This window comes from Aythya fuligula, chromosome 5, assembly GCF_009819795.1.
Source record: "Aythya fuligula isolate bAytFul2 chromosome 5, bAytFul2.pri, whole genome shotgun sequence".
Classification (NCBI taxonomy): domain Eukaryota; kingdom Metazoa; phylum Chordata; class Aves; order Anseriformes; family Anatidae; genus Aythya; species Aythya fuligula.
The window spans coordinates 51,707,575-51,724,009 of NC_045563.1; the positions used below are offsets into that span (position 1 = coordinate 51,707,575).

General features: G+C 41.7%; 1 protein-coding gene across 1 annotated transcript in view; it reads left to right on the forward strand.

Annotated features, from left to right (window-relative positions):
• Positions 1 to 16,435, forward strand: part of TTC17 (tetratricopeptide repeat domain 17) — a 54,657-nt gene that overhangs the window by 1,487 nt on the left and 36,735 nt on the right. The window contains exons 2-7 of the mRNA XM_032188045.1: positions 11,464 to 11,553; positions 12,935 to 13,104; positions 14,128 to 14,239; positions 15,033 to 15,164; positions 15,841 to 15,950; positions 16,279 to 16,423. Of these exons, the coding sequence (XP_032043936.1) occupies positions 11,464 to 11,553; positions 12,935 to 13,104; positions 14,128 to 14,239; positions 15,033 to 15,164; positions 15,841 to 15,950; positions 16,279 to 16,423 (759 nt within the window). The remainder of the gene's footprint in view (positions 1 to 11,463; positions 11,554 to 12,934; positions 13,105 to 14,127; positions 14,240 to 15,032; positions 15,165 to 15,840; positions 15,951 to 16,278; positions 16,424 to 16,435) is intronic.

The window sequence follows — 16,435 nt, forward strand, 5'->3', positions numbered from 1 at the left end:
AAGACCTAAATACTTATTAGCAAAACATAAGCCTAAAATTTCCCCTCAGAACATCCTTTTGTTTTAGTTTTTCAAGGTGTTATTCTTCATTAAATTGATATTTATTATAAGAGGTTGTCTTTTTACCAGTACAGTTTAGCCAGAAAGAATGACTGAATGGCTTTTTTGTGTGTGTGTGTGTTTTCAGTGGGGCTTTACGTTCATTTTGCAAGCCTTTGGGCTGTGCAGCTTTTTGTGTTTCTCTACAGTGTCTGGGGTTTCAGCTTCTCAACCTATGTGATGTGCTACCTGTCACCTTACCTTTAGAATTTTAGTCTTTCTAATTCATCTACTGCTGTTTTGTCAAAAAATATTGTCACGTCAGGTTTCTCTGTGGGACTCTAGACTCTTCCTCAGAACTTCAAAGTAATGCTCCATTCTTGCTGTTTACGGGGCAGCCCATGTTTGAGTTTTGGAGAGCCTTATCTTCCTGAAGCCAGCTGTGTAAGTGAAGGCTCGCGTTTGGAACAAGCTTCAGCTGCTGCTGGTTTGAGCACAGTAACCTGAAGAAGATTGTAGAGTAACACTGCCTGCCCTGCAGCTCAAAGCAGGTCACTGAGGGCCCTGCCCACCTGAATTTAGCATCTGGAGATCCAGCAGCTCTGTTGGGCCATTGGACACCTGGTCCAGTGGACAACTGCTTTCAGAGTGAAATCATTTCTAATGATTTCATTGATGAAATTAAACCATTTCTTTTCTAATCAGAATTTCGCTTGTAGCAGCTGATGTCTGATGCCTCTCACTGTGGCACCTCGAGAGGAGTCTGGCTCTGTCTTCTCTGTGCTCTCCCATTAGGAAGCTGAAAACAGCAGCAATGCCCCCCTGGGCCTCCTCAAGACTGAGTCAGCCCAGTTCTCTCAGCCCTTCTGTGTGCTGTGTCCAGGCCCCTGGCCGCTTTGAATGGGCTTTGCTGGGCTTGCTCGGGTGCATCAGTGTCTGTCTCGTGCCAGGGACCGAAAGCTGAAGCCGATTTATTCTCAGAAGTGCTTTTGCTTTCCTCACCCTGCTGGTCCCAGTCTTGCCACCGCAGCCCAGTGGGCAGTTGACCTTCATTGCTGCAGAACTGAACGCTGCTGACAAATAATCGTGATTTTTTTTTCCCCTACCAGAACCCAGATGTCCTTTTCTGCAAAGCTGTTTTGTGTATGGCCAGCCCCAGCGTTTCCCGGTGCAGGAGGCTCTTCCAAAGGCTTTCTGCTTGTCCTTGCTGAATGGCCCGATGGTTTTTGCAGCTGTCCCTCTTACAGCAGCCCTGCCCTCTGCCCTGCCGCCCCCGCCCTGCATTTGCAGAGGACATCAGGCTTGCCGATGTCCTTTTTTTTCCCCAGTGTTCATGAAAACACTAAACAGTGTTGGCCCCACTATTGATCCCTGCGAGTGCTGCTCGTGCCCAGCCACTGCTGGACTTTGCACTGCTGATCGCAGCCCTTCCAGCACAGCAGCCTCCAGCTGGAAGTGGCTGGTGCTGTCCGGTGACTCAGAGTCGTGGTAGCTTTTGTATTATTTAATTTTGGGAGTATAAGCTTTCTCAAGCTCTGAAATGCATTTTAAAATCGTCACCTTTTTGGAGCAGGAAGGGCTTAATCTTCACTTGGACTGCTTAGGTGTATCTGAAGGAAGCCCGTGTAACTGGTAAAGATACAGGCAAAAAGCTGAAGTGATAGCAAAAGGCAGCCGCTCGCCCTGTTAAATGATTCACCAGCTATAGATGTTCAGATAAGCACCAGTGACAAGTGACTTTGCTGCAGCTCGTGGTTTGCTGCAGTGAATTTTGTTTTCCTCGTTACCCAAGTGTGCTGTGGATGAGGAGCTGCAAGCAGAAGTTGCAGCTCCTGGCCTCTACAAAATCCAGCAGCCTGGATCTGTTTGAGGGAAGGGTTTTATATTATGGCCCTAGGATCTCCACTAGCCATCTTCTCCTCGTAGTGCAGCAAGAGTGTAAGCCTCTGATATGAGACCACGTTGGAGTGAGATTGACTTCTCTGTGGCATTAGGCAGCTCGCTGGCTGAGACTTCATACGGAGCTCCTGGTGGTAGAGCAGCCTGACAGGTGGCACAACAAGGCCAACCCAACATCTTGCAGCGTATCACCAAGATCCCATCTAGTGAATGGGAATGCCTGCTCAGTAGGCCCTGCTGTTCCAGTTTCTGTCGAGTATTTCTGAGTGATGAGGCAGGTTAATTCCCTGCACTGCATGCAACGTTTTGTTGTCTCAGTACACCCTCACCAGAAAAGCCTTCAAGCTGTATCTGTTGCTCTAGCAGCTATTTCCAGGTCACATCTTTCTCGGAGTTGGTTCCTATTCCTTTTTTTGGCCTGAGTCCTCCTTCAGCTGTGTGTTCCTGCAAAGCCGGGGACCGAGTCATTGTATCTCTAGTGAAATTACATCTGCATGGTGCATGTGTTTAAAAACCTTTTTGTTTCACACCTCCCAGTGTAAAGTTCAGACTAACATATAACCAATTTTAGGCTATGCTTTTACGATAGCAGGGAAAGTGGCTGCTCTACAGAAGCACCAGTGTTCTTCAAGAGGACAGAGGAACTTGGCAGAGCGAGGACAGATTAAATATGGTGCAGCCAACAGTTTCCATGCTCATTTTGGCGATGACGCTAGCTGCTATCAGGCGCCAGAGACCTGGCATACCAGAGCTGAGGTAGGGTCTTCGCAGAGGTCACGTTTGGGCTTGGTGGAGACGATTACAGCCGAGCACGTTGTGCTGGACTCCAAAAAGTGCCTTTATGTGGACTGATATAAACACTGGAGAAGCCAGTCCGGAGTGACTAAACTAAAAGTGGCAAAGAGCTCCCAGACAGATGGTTCAAAGCAGGCCTGAGGAGGCGTTGCCAGGAGCAGAGAGCCTCAGGCAAGGAATCTGAGCTGGCCGAAAGTTGTTTTGTTTTCGTGTGCTGAAGTTTGTGAGGAGATGACCAGGAGAACAGCGTGAAGGAGCAAGGCTCTCAGCCTGTCCTGTGCTGAGAAGACCAGCCCCTCAGTAAGCGACATCTGAATCTCATGGAGAGAGACGTCGTGTTTGATTCCTGCTTAGTACAAGAAGAGGAGCGTTACCTATTAGGTCTTCATTTGGTGATGGATTTGCATGTGAGTGTGTCCCGAGTTGCAGCAAGGCACGGTGATTCACAGCCGGCTTTCAGGTTAGTGAGTGCACTGCTGCTGTCAGTCTGGCTGCATGGGTACGCCAGCAGGTTGAGATGAAAACAAAGGTCTGTGCATATGCTAAAACTAGAGAAAAAGCAGCCACCCGAAGCCAAGGAAAACTGAAAATCTAGTGCAGGCAAACAGAAACCGATTTTCTGCTTGCAGAGCATCTTCTGTGCTATGTTCAGCAGTCGCTCAGTCTCATCTTGAAAAAGGCAGGTGGATGTTTGCTTCGCTATTTCTCTGAAGGTTGGTTTTCTTGGCCGTCTGACCTTGTTCTTGACTGCGTTTCTTATTCTGCTAAGTCTGTTGTGTGCTAAACAAAACAAATTGCTCTTTATTGCTGGCGTGTGTGTAACACAGAGCGACTTCCCTGAAGCAGTCTCCAGCACGCGTGCGTCTGGATGAGCGTGTACAGAGGGACCTCGGCTGGAGATCGGTGTGAATCCGCCCAAGTTTGGGACTTGTCATCCAACCACAGGATGACGACCTGAAACATGTTCGACCTCACGCCTCGGTATCCTCAAATTTGGCATCCTGGCCCTGTTTTGTGTCAGCGTTAAGTGTGAGGCGGGCTGACAAGATGATGCCCATCGACTGTTGGAACCCGATGGTTGTGTGGTGGAGGCTGTGCCCGATGCCTGACACGCTTTCCCCCATTGCAGGAGCTTCACAGCAAAAGGGCAGCCTGGAAGCTGCCCAAGCACGAGTGTGCAGGAAGGCCCAGGGAAAGCCAGAAGAGCAACGTCAGCAAGACTGTACAAACCACTGGCTTTTCATCTAGCTGATTTTTTATTTTGCATGCATGTAAAGCCGAATCCCTACCTGTTTTTAACAAGCCAGTTGAGAAATGAAACCCATGCTATGAAGTGCCTGCCCTAAAAATATAGCATAGGATAAAGTTGTTCATTAACCAGCAATGCCTAATGGGTTGTGTGTGGGTTGGCGCTGTTGGCTGAAGAAATTACTACTCAATATTAACATGTTTAGGTATCTTGTGAGAGTATTTATCTCTTCCTGTAGATTGACTAACAGAACACAGTGTTTTTTAGGATTTGGCAGCGAGCAGGCAGCAGGAAGCAGTCTGCCTTTCTGAAAACAAATTCTTGTTTATTGCAGATTTGTATGGGTGATCTCCATCTCTTGTTTTGATTTGGCTGAGCGTACAGCTGATATCTATTTGGCTACTGTCGAAAATAAACCTCAGCTAGAATACACACATTGGAAATTTGTTTTGTACCAGTAAACATCACCACCAATACGCTGCAGACAATTGGTGTTAGGAACCAAGTGCTGTTTTCCTTTGTGTTTAGATCTGTTTTCTACGATGCTCGTAGCCACTGTGCTCTGTTGAAGTGATCTCAGTTGAGCAGACCCAGTGGATAATACTGAAACTTGGTCAGGTTTTGTGTTTGAAGTGCTACAGGCATTTAAAATTTGTTTTCCCTGCAGCTCAGCTCTTTTTAACAATATCAAAATGGTTAATGCTGCTTTTTAGCAGACCCTGCAGCTGTAAGCTTTCAAGTAGCTGAATATTTATTACAGAAACTCAATTCAGCATCATTTTTCTAGGTGAGCCTTTGTGACATCCGCTGGAACAAGTATCTGCTGACACTCTCTGCTCATCATTTGGATAAGCCCGAGAGTTTATTTTCCACTTTAGTAGCTTGTCTTTCTTACGCTGAAGCCTGTACAGAAATTTCTGCAGCTTTTCCAGAAATGCCATGTTAGTATCACATTAGTGTAGAGTATCTTGAGATAGCAAGAATATACCGAAGGACAGGCAGCAGTTTTTAGATCCTTCTCTCCTACTTGAGACTGCAGAGGGTTCTAGTCTAGTGGGAATCACCTTAATTTCTAAGCAAAATGGCAAAAATACTGTATTTACAGTCTATAAAACAAGTACGAGGAGCCCATTTTGTTGCCTACCATACGTTAATGTAGTGTCTTTTCCAGCATCTTCCTGTCATAATCTGCCTTCTGCCTGTCATTGCTTTTAGCTGTTCTGATACTGGCAGTCCTCTACCTCAACTAGGAGTGAGAGATCCACCTTACTTTGAAAAAAAGGAAAAGTGTAACCTAAAAATAGTTGATTGAGGTATTCATATGCCCTCTTTTTCAGATAATAATAGTAATTCCTGGTGTATGTAACTGAACTGTGAGGAAAAAATAAACTGGCAGATTTGGCAAAGGTCTAAGTACTCCGAGGCTTTGATACCTGCAGGTAACACAGGAGGCTCTCTAAGACTTCAGGGTTTGATTCAGCTCTCATCTCTTCTTTTGTTGCACAAATTCAGCATCTTGCTGAATCAGGTTCTTGCTGTACTTCGTGACGGTGAGTAAACTCGAACTGTGCTTTATAAAGAAACTTTCACCTCTGGGCAAAGTTGAACAGAGAACAAAATTTAAAAGTGGCTTCCTGGCAGGCTTTCTGCAGTCTAGCAGTAGGAGCCATTAGAGTTTCAAGGCAGGCTTTTCAGCATTATTTTTTTCCTGTTTACTATGCTTGAATCAAAGTCAGTTTCTTGCATCTCAAGCAGTTCATCTTGAATAGCACAGTTTCAGCACTTCAGAGAAGGAGTAAATGAACGTGGTGCTTTGCCATCAGCCAAGCACTTTGAGTTAGAAGTAAATAATTGGATCAAGCATCTGTTCTGGTGCGAGAGTCCCTTCTAACCGTGAGGCTCTTGCATGTGTTCTGCAGGGTGACTTACATTTTGTTTCCACCTGAAAGAGCATTCTGGGGGGGTCCTTACATTTTGTAAAAGATTAGCTAAATCTAAATATCCATTTTTTTATTCTTTTTTTTCCTCTTCTGAGTGCCCTGTTGAGATAAGGCACATCAGATGTAGACTTCGAAGGGGTAAAGGATCTGTAGCGTTGGCAGGCCGTTGTCCCATATTTCATAAAAGTGAGGCCACCGTTTCCAGTGCTGTTTGAATTTATGGTAACAACCTCAGCTCTGGTCTAAAACAAGGCAGCAAGCATCAGATGTTATGATTTTTAACTCTTGGCTGTGGGTGGATGTATCTGCAACTTTCTGTTTGATGAAAGTGTGACATGCTAAGTGAAACCAAGCCTTGCACGGTAAAAGGTTCAATCCTAAGATAAAAAGAAGGAGCTGAGAACACGGGAACTGCATGGCACCTGCTGCGCTGTTGAAATACAACATGACTGCTTCTGAGAGAATACCTGCTCTCTAATAAAGCTTGATGGTTGAAGTCAGTTCTAGACTAGTTTCCAGAGTAAAGCTTTTTGTTTTGCTTTCCCTACTAGTTAATTTCATTAAATTTGGCATTAAATGCAAACTCTGTGCCACACGCATCTTTACCAGTGCTTCGAAGAGATACAAACTCATCTTCATTCCAGCCATTCCCGGGCTGTGCCATCAGCGAGTCTGGAGAAGCTCAGTCAGACAGGGGTCACCTATGCCCTTTATTTTGCAACAGGAGGCTTTCGGTGCAGTTATTCGCAAACACCAGGACTGTCAAGAGGGAAGCTGTGGCTGTAAGTTAGTGGATACATGCCCTGTGCACTGTGAGATCGTACACAATTGTAGAATCTACACCTGTATGGATGTAACATGCTCTTCCTCCAAGCTGTTCCAGCACCATTGCTGTTTTCTGTCTAAAGAAATATTTTCTCTAGTGGATGCCACAAAGATTTAGTTCAATTGTGCAAAGACAAGAGACATGATGAAAAGAAAAATAAGGTGGTGTTTTATGCAAAGCTTCCTGGTGGAGCCAGTCTCCCTCCTATTTTTTTGTTTTAGATATTTTCTTGAAATTGGAGGCATTTCCACGGTGAGGTCAGCCTGCTAGGAGACTACTATGTAGAGGAATCAAGTGTTGGTAAGAGCATAAATAGGACATGAGCCTGAATTAAACCAGTATCTACCTAAAGTCTTTTAGAGTGTCTTTCTAGTGGGGAGAAAGAGATTTAATGCAGAGCAGAGCTCCAGGTGCCCGCTAAATACATATTATTTGGACTATAGCTTCTCAGACTAAAGAATTATTTGACAGACGAGTGAAACCATGAGGGCTTTTCTGAATCTCCTGTTTGTGTTGCCATCCCTTCAATTTTTACTTTTTTTTCTTTTTTTCAGCCCACAGAAAAGCTCTATCCTGTCTTATGTTTGTGTTCAGTGTGCTGTTGTCCAATTTGGGGGTGTGAAAAAGAAAAGTGAAGAGGTGATGGGCAAGCCTGGCACAATAAAGGTGGGGAGCCTGGGTTGCAGGCCCTGCAGGAGTCCGAGCTGCCTGCTCGTTTTCAGCAGGTGCTGTTACCCACCTGCCTTTACCACTGCTGGTACCGTTACCTCTGCCCTGTGGATTATGCTGATACTAAAGCGTTGTGTGCTACCTGCTCGCTGTGGTAAATTCATCGTGAGGTAGAATTGGCGCCCTCAGCGTCTGAGGCGGCGCGGCTGATCTGACAGCCGAGTAGGTCAGCGCTGGTTTTTCCCAGCACTGTGAAAATAAAATGCCTTCGATCCAGGAAGAGGATGGTGTAGAAAGGTGGATAAGAAACCCCAAGTCCTGACGGTATTCCTGGCTGGATCTGAGAGGAGAAGGTTGCCTGTCGGGTGGCATAGCAGAGGCCTGTGGCTGTCAGGGGTTGGCCCTGAGGTAAGAGCTGCTCGCCTCAGGCTGGTTTGGGCTGCTGTGCTCAGTGCTAATGGTCCGATCTTCTTGAGATATTTCTCAGCTGGATTAAATGAGCTGTTTCTCAGCAGAGCTGTAAGATTACAGGTAGTAAGAAAAGGGAAGATGCCCCCACTTGGCAGCAGGGATCACCGCAAGCAGCTCAGGCTGATTCCTGCTGAGGGCCAGGTTGATGTTATCTGTCTCATTTGTAGGCATGATATCATAAGATCTCCCGTAGATTTCAATTAAGAGTCTGTTTTCCTTTGTGTCATATGGCTTTACTCTGTAGGTCTGGATGCTTTTTATTTCCTTAGTTAAAATCGTACAGTGCCTTTGTACCAAAAATGCTTTGAATACTTTGGTTGTGTTGGATCAAGTTTCCTTTCCAAGCCTTGTATTTTTGACCAGTGTTGCTACTAATTTCTTTCCCATTCAAATTGTTCAGAAGTCACTGGATCTAAGTGGATTTTTATATCTAGGATCTAATAGTGAAGTCTTCGATAATTTCTTACAACGAAAGCCTTGAGGTTTCATTGTCAGAAATGACGAGACCTAAATGCAACGTTGGATTGACAGTACTCAGTTTTTTATTTTAGAGCTTTTTGTTCAGGCTTTGCATTGGTCTTGGAGACAATAACTGCTAAGATTATTAAATAATAATAACTTTCTACTAAGTTGAAAGGTTTTGCTATCATTAGAAAGTCCTCATTTTGTGACAGACTGAGGTCAGATCTGGAGTTGAAAACCCGAAGGCTAACTAAGATCATGCATGCTGCTGAAGCTGCTAGATATGATATGATTTCCTGGTAGATTGACGTAACTTTATTAGTGAATTCAAGGGTGTTGCTGTTTGGCTGCTTTTGTCGCTTTTATTTCTGATACCAGGTGATAGTTGATAGGAATTTGGAGCCACTCAGTTAAACAGAAGCTGTCTCTGAGTATGACTCTGTTTCTGAATGAATGCTCATCTGAAATCGTTCAACTTTCAGAATAAGCTTTTTTTAAACTTCCAGAATAAGGTTTTTAGAAAAGATCATCTCATTACAACCCCACCTGCCAAGGGCCAGGACACCTCCCATCACGCCAGGTTGCTCAAAGCCCCATCAGGCCTGGCCTTGAGCACTTCCTGGGATGGGGCACCCACACCTCCTCTGGGCAGCCTGTGCCAGGGCCTCACCACCCTCTGAGTAAAGAATTTTCTCCTTATATCTTATCTAAATCTTAATATTTTTTAGTTTAAAGTCATTACTCCTTGCCCTATAACTACACTCCCTGACGAAGAGTTCATCTGCTTTCTTGTAAGCTCCCCTTTAGGTACTGGAAGGCTTCAATGAGGTCTCCTCGGAGCCTTCCCTTCTCCAGGCTGAACAACCCCAACTCCCTCAGCCTGTCTTAACAGTGATGCCTCCATAATATTCTGCAAAAAAAAAAATCACTCCCCAGATGCAGTTAGTCACTGAAAGTGGAGCTCGTAGTTGACTTTGCTCTCAGTGACAGTGTGATATTGTGCAAACAGCCTTTAGGAGTCAGAGGAACGGTGCTGTTTTGGAGTGCGTGATTAAGGACTTTGAATAGTAAAATTTACCTTTGTTTTCTTTGCAAGTTCATACCTCATTCACTTGCACATACCATGATAATTTCTCCAGCAAATGAGGTATGAACAAGTTTTGCATTCACTACATAACTCTGTTTTATGAGCAGCATGGTCAAAGTGAGGTGGGGCCCATCGGAGGAAATAGGGCATAGAACTGTAAGTAAAATGCTGTGGACTTTAATACTTCAATTAACAACATTGTTTGTAGTGTTTGGTTTTTTTGCTACTGCTTTTCTGTGCTTCTCTGGATCATTGTGGATCCTCTATTGCCCTTTGCTGGCAACAGTTAAATCTATAATCTCCAAATTCATAGGGTAACTGCTATCAGTTAATTATTACTTTCTCTTGGTCTGGTGATATAATAATTAATTCACCGGGGAAGAAGATGAGTGTGCAGACAGCCACCCTCCAAAAAGTCCGCATGCAGAGAGGAGCAGTTCAGCCTGTGATTTGAAAAGGAAAATTTAGCCAAATTTAGCGAAGAGCAACCTTGTAGGTTGGTTGTTTTTGTTTGCTTGGTTTTGAGGTGGAGGAGGGAACAGACAAATACTTGGTTTTGCCTAGGAGATGGAGTCCTTGTTTAGTAGGGAGGTTTTCAAGGAAGGTGGTCTTAATGGTCAGTAGTCCAGAAAACGTAGATTTGAGCTTCTTCTTTGACTTAGAGCCAAAAAAACCTGGCTCGAGGCTTCATCTGCTGAGAGTTAACATTAAAAATGAGCAGCAATTTGCTGTTGTCCTGCTGGAGCTGCAACTCCCTGCAATAAAAGAGACGTTCAGGAATATGCCCAAGTTGTTTGGAAAGTTGGAAGAAAAATAAAAGCAGGAGCTTAGAGGCTCTGCTGCTATATGTGGTAGGCTTTTCCATTAAATTATAATGTCACCACATTTGTATAGACGAAATAAAGGCAGCAAAGCAATCACACCTGGCACAGAACGCTCCCATTGCTTCAGTAAATTTAAAAAATAGAAACAGATTAAGGCAGAAAGCGGTGGGCAGCCCTTGTAGGGGAGGTGTCAGTGCTAACACACAAATAGTATTTATGTCTTCGTGCAGTAGTTGGTTCCATTTTCTGTAAGTTTGAATGTAAACTGAGCAGATCCAGGGATATCTTGCTGTAGATCATCTACCACAACATCCTGAGCTACAATTCCATGAAATGGGTGAACTCATCGACATTAAAAAATAATGATAGAAAGAGGAGATCTTGCTGTTCTTCCCACCCTCCTTCCTCGTCCTGTCATCACATCCTCCTGGCCATTTCCTCGCTTCTGTTCTCATTCTCACTGGATCTGCAATGAACTAACTTTAATTTACTAGTTCAGGTAGAGCAACAAATAGCAGCTTACTGAAACCATTTAGGAACCGGTAAAAGTCAGCATATAACCACTCTTGTCTGTGACGTGCCTGTAATGCTGGAATTTATCGAGCTGCCAGTTCTTGTGTATAGCTATGGAAGCTGCGGCACGGTCTTCTGTAATAAAGTTTTCAATCTTTGCCTGCTTACCTCTTGATTTCATTCATTTACTTCTTCATCCTGAAAGCAATAGATCTTTGAAAGGCTTAATACTGGGCTTGTGTGTTGAATTGGTTGTGTGGAAGAGTTGACTTGAAGGTGAAGTACTTTATACCTCTTGAGGAACCAGACGGAGGCATTTTAAAGCTGTAAGAGAGAACAGATTTTTGCAATAGCACTTCCAGTTTATCTAGTACCTTAGTACTTCAGCAATAAGTACTCCTAGCAATGTTTTGTAATTTTGCTTGCCTCTTACGCTTAGAATTTGTGCACCTGAATAAACCAAAGTAGGTTTGAAATTAAAGCATGGGGTAGATTCTCCAATTACAATGTTGTTGGACATAGAGATTAAAAATACAGGAATATTATGAATGGTGAGTGGCCATAAAATCTCTGAAATCTCTTTTCTCATCTGAAATGACAGACTGTGGTTGAATGAGCATAACTTCCTATCTTATAAAATCACTCTAATTTAGAAAATGTCTTACCTGGAATGTTGAATTGTCTTGCAGGTGGATTCACCGATGAACTTGAGGAACCCGCATGATTTGGTAATACTAATGAGACAAGAAACAACAGTTAACTACCTCAAAGAACTGGAGGTAAAACAAAACTTTAAGTACTTACAAATTGCCGAAGGTACAGCATTTATTTCATAGTTTTAGTGATAGGTCTAGACAGGGAACAAATGTTAATGCTGGCATAGTTCTGCTTAACCAAAAGGATAAAGAATTATTCAGAATTCAGGATTTTTGGGCCACCCTGAGCAAGTTGTCCAGGACTGTGTCCAGGTGGCTTTTGAAGATCTTCAAGGAGGGAGACTCCATGACCCCTCTGGGCAACGTATACCAGTGCAAGTTTAAATATGATGAGGATGGGCACACAGATAGCTCTCAGCCTTTCTTTTGGCCACACATTCACTCCTCTTTCTCTTGTGCCAGATTTCATTTTGTCAGATTAGTGTAAGTAGCTAACTGAGAAGTTAACACCAGAGATAACTTCAGGTAAATAAGAGAGGAGTACTGGAAGAAAAAAGCAGGACTGCCCCATATGTGATTATGTTTGGCTGATCTTTCTCATTGAGGTGTACTTATTTTTGTGGTAGTGGGCATTTTAGCTACTGTGAAAGAATAATTATAAGCTCCTTGGGACATGGTTTGTGGTTTGTAAATGATTAATATACAATTTGTGGCATACCAATGACTTTCAGCAGAAATAAATTATTTTAAGATCTCGCACAAGATGCTATTACTGCATATATCTCAAGTGTTGCATAATAGTGTGTTATCAAATACATGTGGCTTTAAAAATGCAAATTTTCTCTTTTCACACATACAAATCCTTCTGATATTTAATGCGTTTTCAGTTTGCAGATCTAGGTGAGAATTAAATATAGCATCATGTCCTACGATGGATGATTAGTCCATTGACTACTCATAATAATGTTCTTTCTGGGGTGGAGAGTAGCCCCAAAGGCATGTCATAAGCTTACATAACAAAAATTGTTCTCCATCTCAGTTCTTGTTGGCCTGCTGCCTCAGTTAGAGTTTGCGTGCTGAATGGTTAACAGTTCATTTTGTTTGCAGCCTCTGATACTAATTTTGTGGTGTCCTAAAGTGGAGAAAAAGGGTTTAAATATGAAAAGTTGGTTTATTGTTAACTGCTATTTCTCCTTTTTCTGAATGGCCACCAATGAAATTGGAATTTTATAAGCCTTCTTTTTAGCTACAGCAAGCGAAATAAAGGCCTGTTCATGTTGTATTATCTTTGCTGAAAGTATTCGTCTTCCATCTAAAACAAAAAATGTCCTACAGATATTATAAAATACCAGGAAAGACTCCCAGAACGTTAAGAGAAAAAGTCACATTTTCTTCAAATTGACTTTGTTTTAAGGAAATAACTGGATTGTTCAACTGCAAGTTACTTTGCTTTCATCAGTATACGTTTTTCTGTTTCCTTTTTTTTTTATTTCTATTCCTACAGAAACGGTTAGTTGCTCAAAAGATTCATATAGAGGAAAATGAGGACAGAGACACAGGGCTGGAACAACGGCACAATAAAGAAGACCCAGACTGCATTAAAGCAAAGGTGCCCTTGGGGGACCTAGATCTATATGATGGCACTTACATCACCTTAGAGAGCAAAGATATCCGGTAATAAGATGCTTTATATTTTAAGATCTGTACCTGAATGGAAAAAAATCTCTTACTGCAATTAAAAAGAAAAACACTGTCATGTGACTATTTTAGAGAGTCATTTTATTTTATGTTAACATGAACTAACATTGAAAAAACACCTGTCCCTAATTACAAAGGGGTACCACTCAGAACTGCAGTCTCCTCCCAAAACTCAGCCATGTTACTTGTTGAGACTACCCTAAGACTTCTCATTTCTTCCACCAGACTCCCTGTCAGTACTGCCAATGTAACTCTGTAGTGATAGGAGCACACGTGAATTAAACTGAAGCCTTTCATGCAGAAGGGGATCAAATTTCCTTGAGTGCTTTGGGTTTTGTTGAGCTAGATATACTTCTTGTAGTGGGAACTCCCTTGACTTAATTTTTAATGAAATTTTGTTTATGACCAAGAAGTTATACCTCCTGGTCAAATTTTATCCCATGCATTTAGCAAATAAAGGATGTGTAGAAGTCTGACGTTCAGCTTCACTGGTAATTCATCTTCAGGGATGACTGTTTTGTTTTTATTTTTTGAACATAATCAGATGAGTATGGGAGGTGGAAAAAGGTTAATTTTATCCTCAGATACCTTCATTTGGGCTTCTAACTACTTTGTTGTTGTGTAGTTGTGGGGATTTTTTGTTTTGTTTCGGGGGGGAGGGGGTCCAGTTGAGCCTTCTAGTCTGCATGTATTGTTATTTGATGAGCATATAAATCATCAATCATGCTAGTGATACAGTAGGTTGATGGTGATGCATTTGGAGGCTATCCAAGTGTTGATATCTTTTTAAAAGCAGATAGCAATTCATGTACTTTATAGTGGGTGACATCTTTAGACAATTGAAATCTGGGGAGGCATCAGAAATGGTGTTATGTACTCAAACACAGAGGCTTTGTAACAGTCAAATCAGAATATTGTGTCTGTCAACTACAATATTGTATTTTCAGGACTATAATAGTATATTAATCTGGAGTCCACTATGTTGTGTTATGTTCTCAGCCCTGAAGACTATATAGACACAAAGTCTCCAGTGCCTCCAGACCTGCAGCAGCCAGACTGTACAAAAGTTCTAGATCTTCCATACAGCATTCATGCTTTTCAGCACTTACGGGTAAGTAAGCAAATGGAAGTATGTTATTTTATTTTTTTCCCTATCAGGAAGAGGAACAGAAAACTCCTACTGGCAGTTCCCAGTCAAGGTTGAAAGATAATGTAATTTTTTTGAGACTGTCTCAGACTTTGAACCACAATTTTACCCTGCTTGAAGGACCTGCGTGTAAAGTTCATCTCTTTAGAATGGTTACAGAAGCGTGGTGCAGAAATTGCTGCTGTTAACAATATTATATGAATACATTTTCAAATGCAGACCCAGCTTTCTTGATATTTATTTTATTACAAGTCTTGAAAACAGTTTTTCATCTACAAATAAGGATTTTCTTATGAAGAAAATGGAAACAGAAGTTTTCTAGTTCTATTCTTGGGTTTGTGTGTAATTTGGAAACAAGTACCTTTTTTGTTCAGACGAGAAGAAAGGAGAGAAAAGTGAGTAATTCCATAGCGTGTAACGTGACAAGTGAGAGTTAAGTGCCTCAGCGGTCATTAGTGAAATCAGTAGTTACCAAATGTGTGAAGTTACCAGGAGTTGGTACGTAGCCTGTAGCATTCCTCAAGCAGAGGGTGCTTTTAGAAGAAATGATGCTAATGACCATGTTTGCCTCTCCATAATAATATGTATTATTCATATGTCAAAAATGTAATATCCTGTCAAGTTTTGAAGATCTTGATGTGACAGGATGATAGGAATGCAAAATAATCAAACTGTAAATTTTCCTGGAAGTCATGTTCTTGTTCTCTCACGTTCTCTAGTTTTTAAAGTAAATACCTATCTTCAACTTTTATTTTAGGGAGTCCAAGAAAGAGTCAATCTTTCTGCGCCCCTGTTACCTAAAGAAGATCCCATCTTCACATACTTGTCGCGGAGGCTGGGAAGAAGTATAGAAGAAATAGGACATCGTATTTATGATGGACTAATGAAGGTATGAAACTGTAAACTTACTGTACACTCAAAAAGAGTGCTAAAAAGGTCTCAGAATATCAGATATGCCTAGTACATGCAGTCAGATCCAGTACTAGTTTTGCGCATATATTTCAGTTTTACATTTCAGTTACAAACGACAGAGTAAAAACATTTTCTGCTAGGTAAGCAGAAGCAGGTGAAAGCTTCAGCAAAGCCAGTAAGTAGATACTTACTGTCATCTTTAATGACCACATCTATTTTTGTGGTCTATCAAGCCAAGTGTGTTACTCTGTCAAAGTAATAAGAGCTTTTAAACAAAAATGTGAGTACTTAAAGAACAAATGTTAGTACTGCAATGTCTTAAATGTAGTACTGAAATGTCTGAAATTTTAAAATGTCTTCCTGTAAAATATAGAAACTGTTTCAACTCAAGCTGTCTGTCCCTTCATATTTCATCTCACTTAGAATTTTTACCTGTATGAAAGGCAGAAGTTCTGTTTCTTTCATACGCTTACGTGCTGATTCATTCCTCCTGAAGATTCACAACTATTGCCAAATGACAGCTTCCCAGAGGAAAAGGATAACGTAGAGTTATCAGTGCTCAGTTTTCTATCCCATAGTAATTAAAGCCCTGAATAAACTTTTAGTTCATGTCTTAGTTGATTATATAGTCCGTGCATTTCTCTTTACTGCAGAACTCTTCTTCCTGGGTACTTTATAATATGGCTTCTTTTTACTGGCGAATAAAAAACGAACCATACCAAGTAGTTGAATGTGCCATGCGTGCCCTTCATTTTTCTTCAAGGTGAGAATTGCTGACAGATTTCTTTTCAGATTGTTTTTCTAGTTATCGTAATTACTAAAAAAAGTTTTAATTTTTAGGACTGTTTCCTAGGAAATAAATAAAAAAAAAAGTAACAAGAATTTAACTTGTTCTTATTTTTTATATGCTAAATGAGGCATATATGTAATTTAGACACCTGATTCTTCTTTCAAATTGCATATTTAATATGTGACTGAAGAATGAGTGTGTTCTTCTGCGTGATTCTTATACAGCCTAACCTTCTTTTAATCTTTCCTTCTTTTTCTTCTTTCCTTTTTTTTGGTTTTGTTTTTTGTTTGTTTGTTTCTAGGCAAAATAAAGATATTGCACTGGTAAATTTGGCAAACATTCTGCACCGAGCTCACTTCTCTGCAGATGCAGCTATTGTGGTCCATGCAGCTCTGGATTACAGTGACTTCTTTACCAGCTACTACACTTTGGGAAATATATACGCAGTAATTATTATC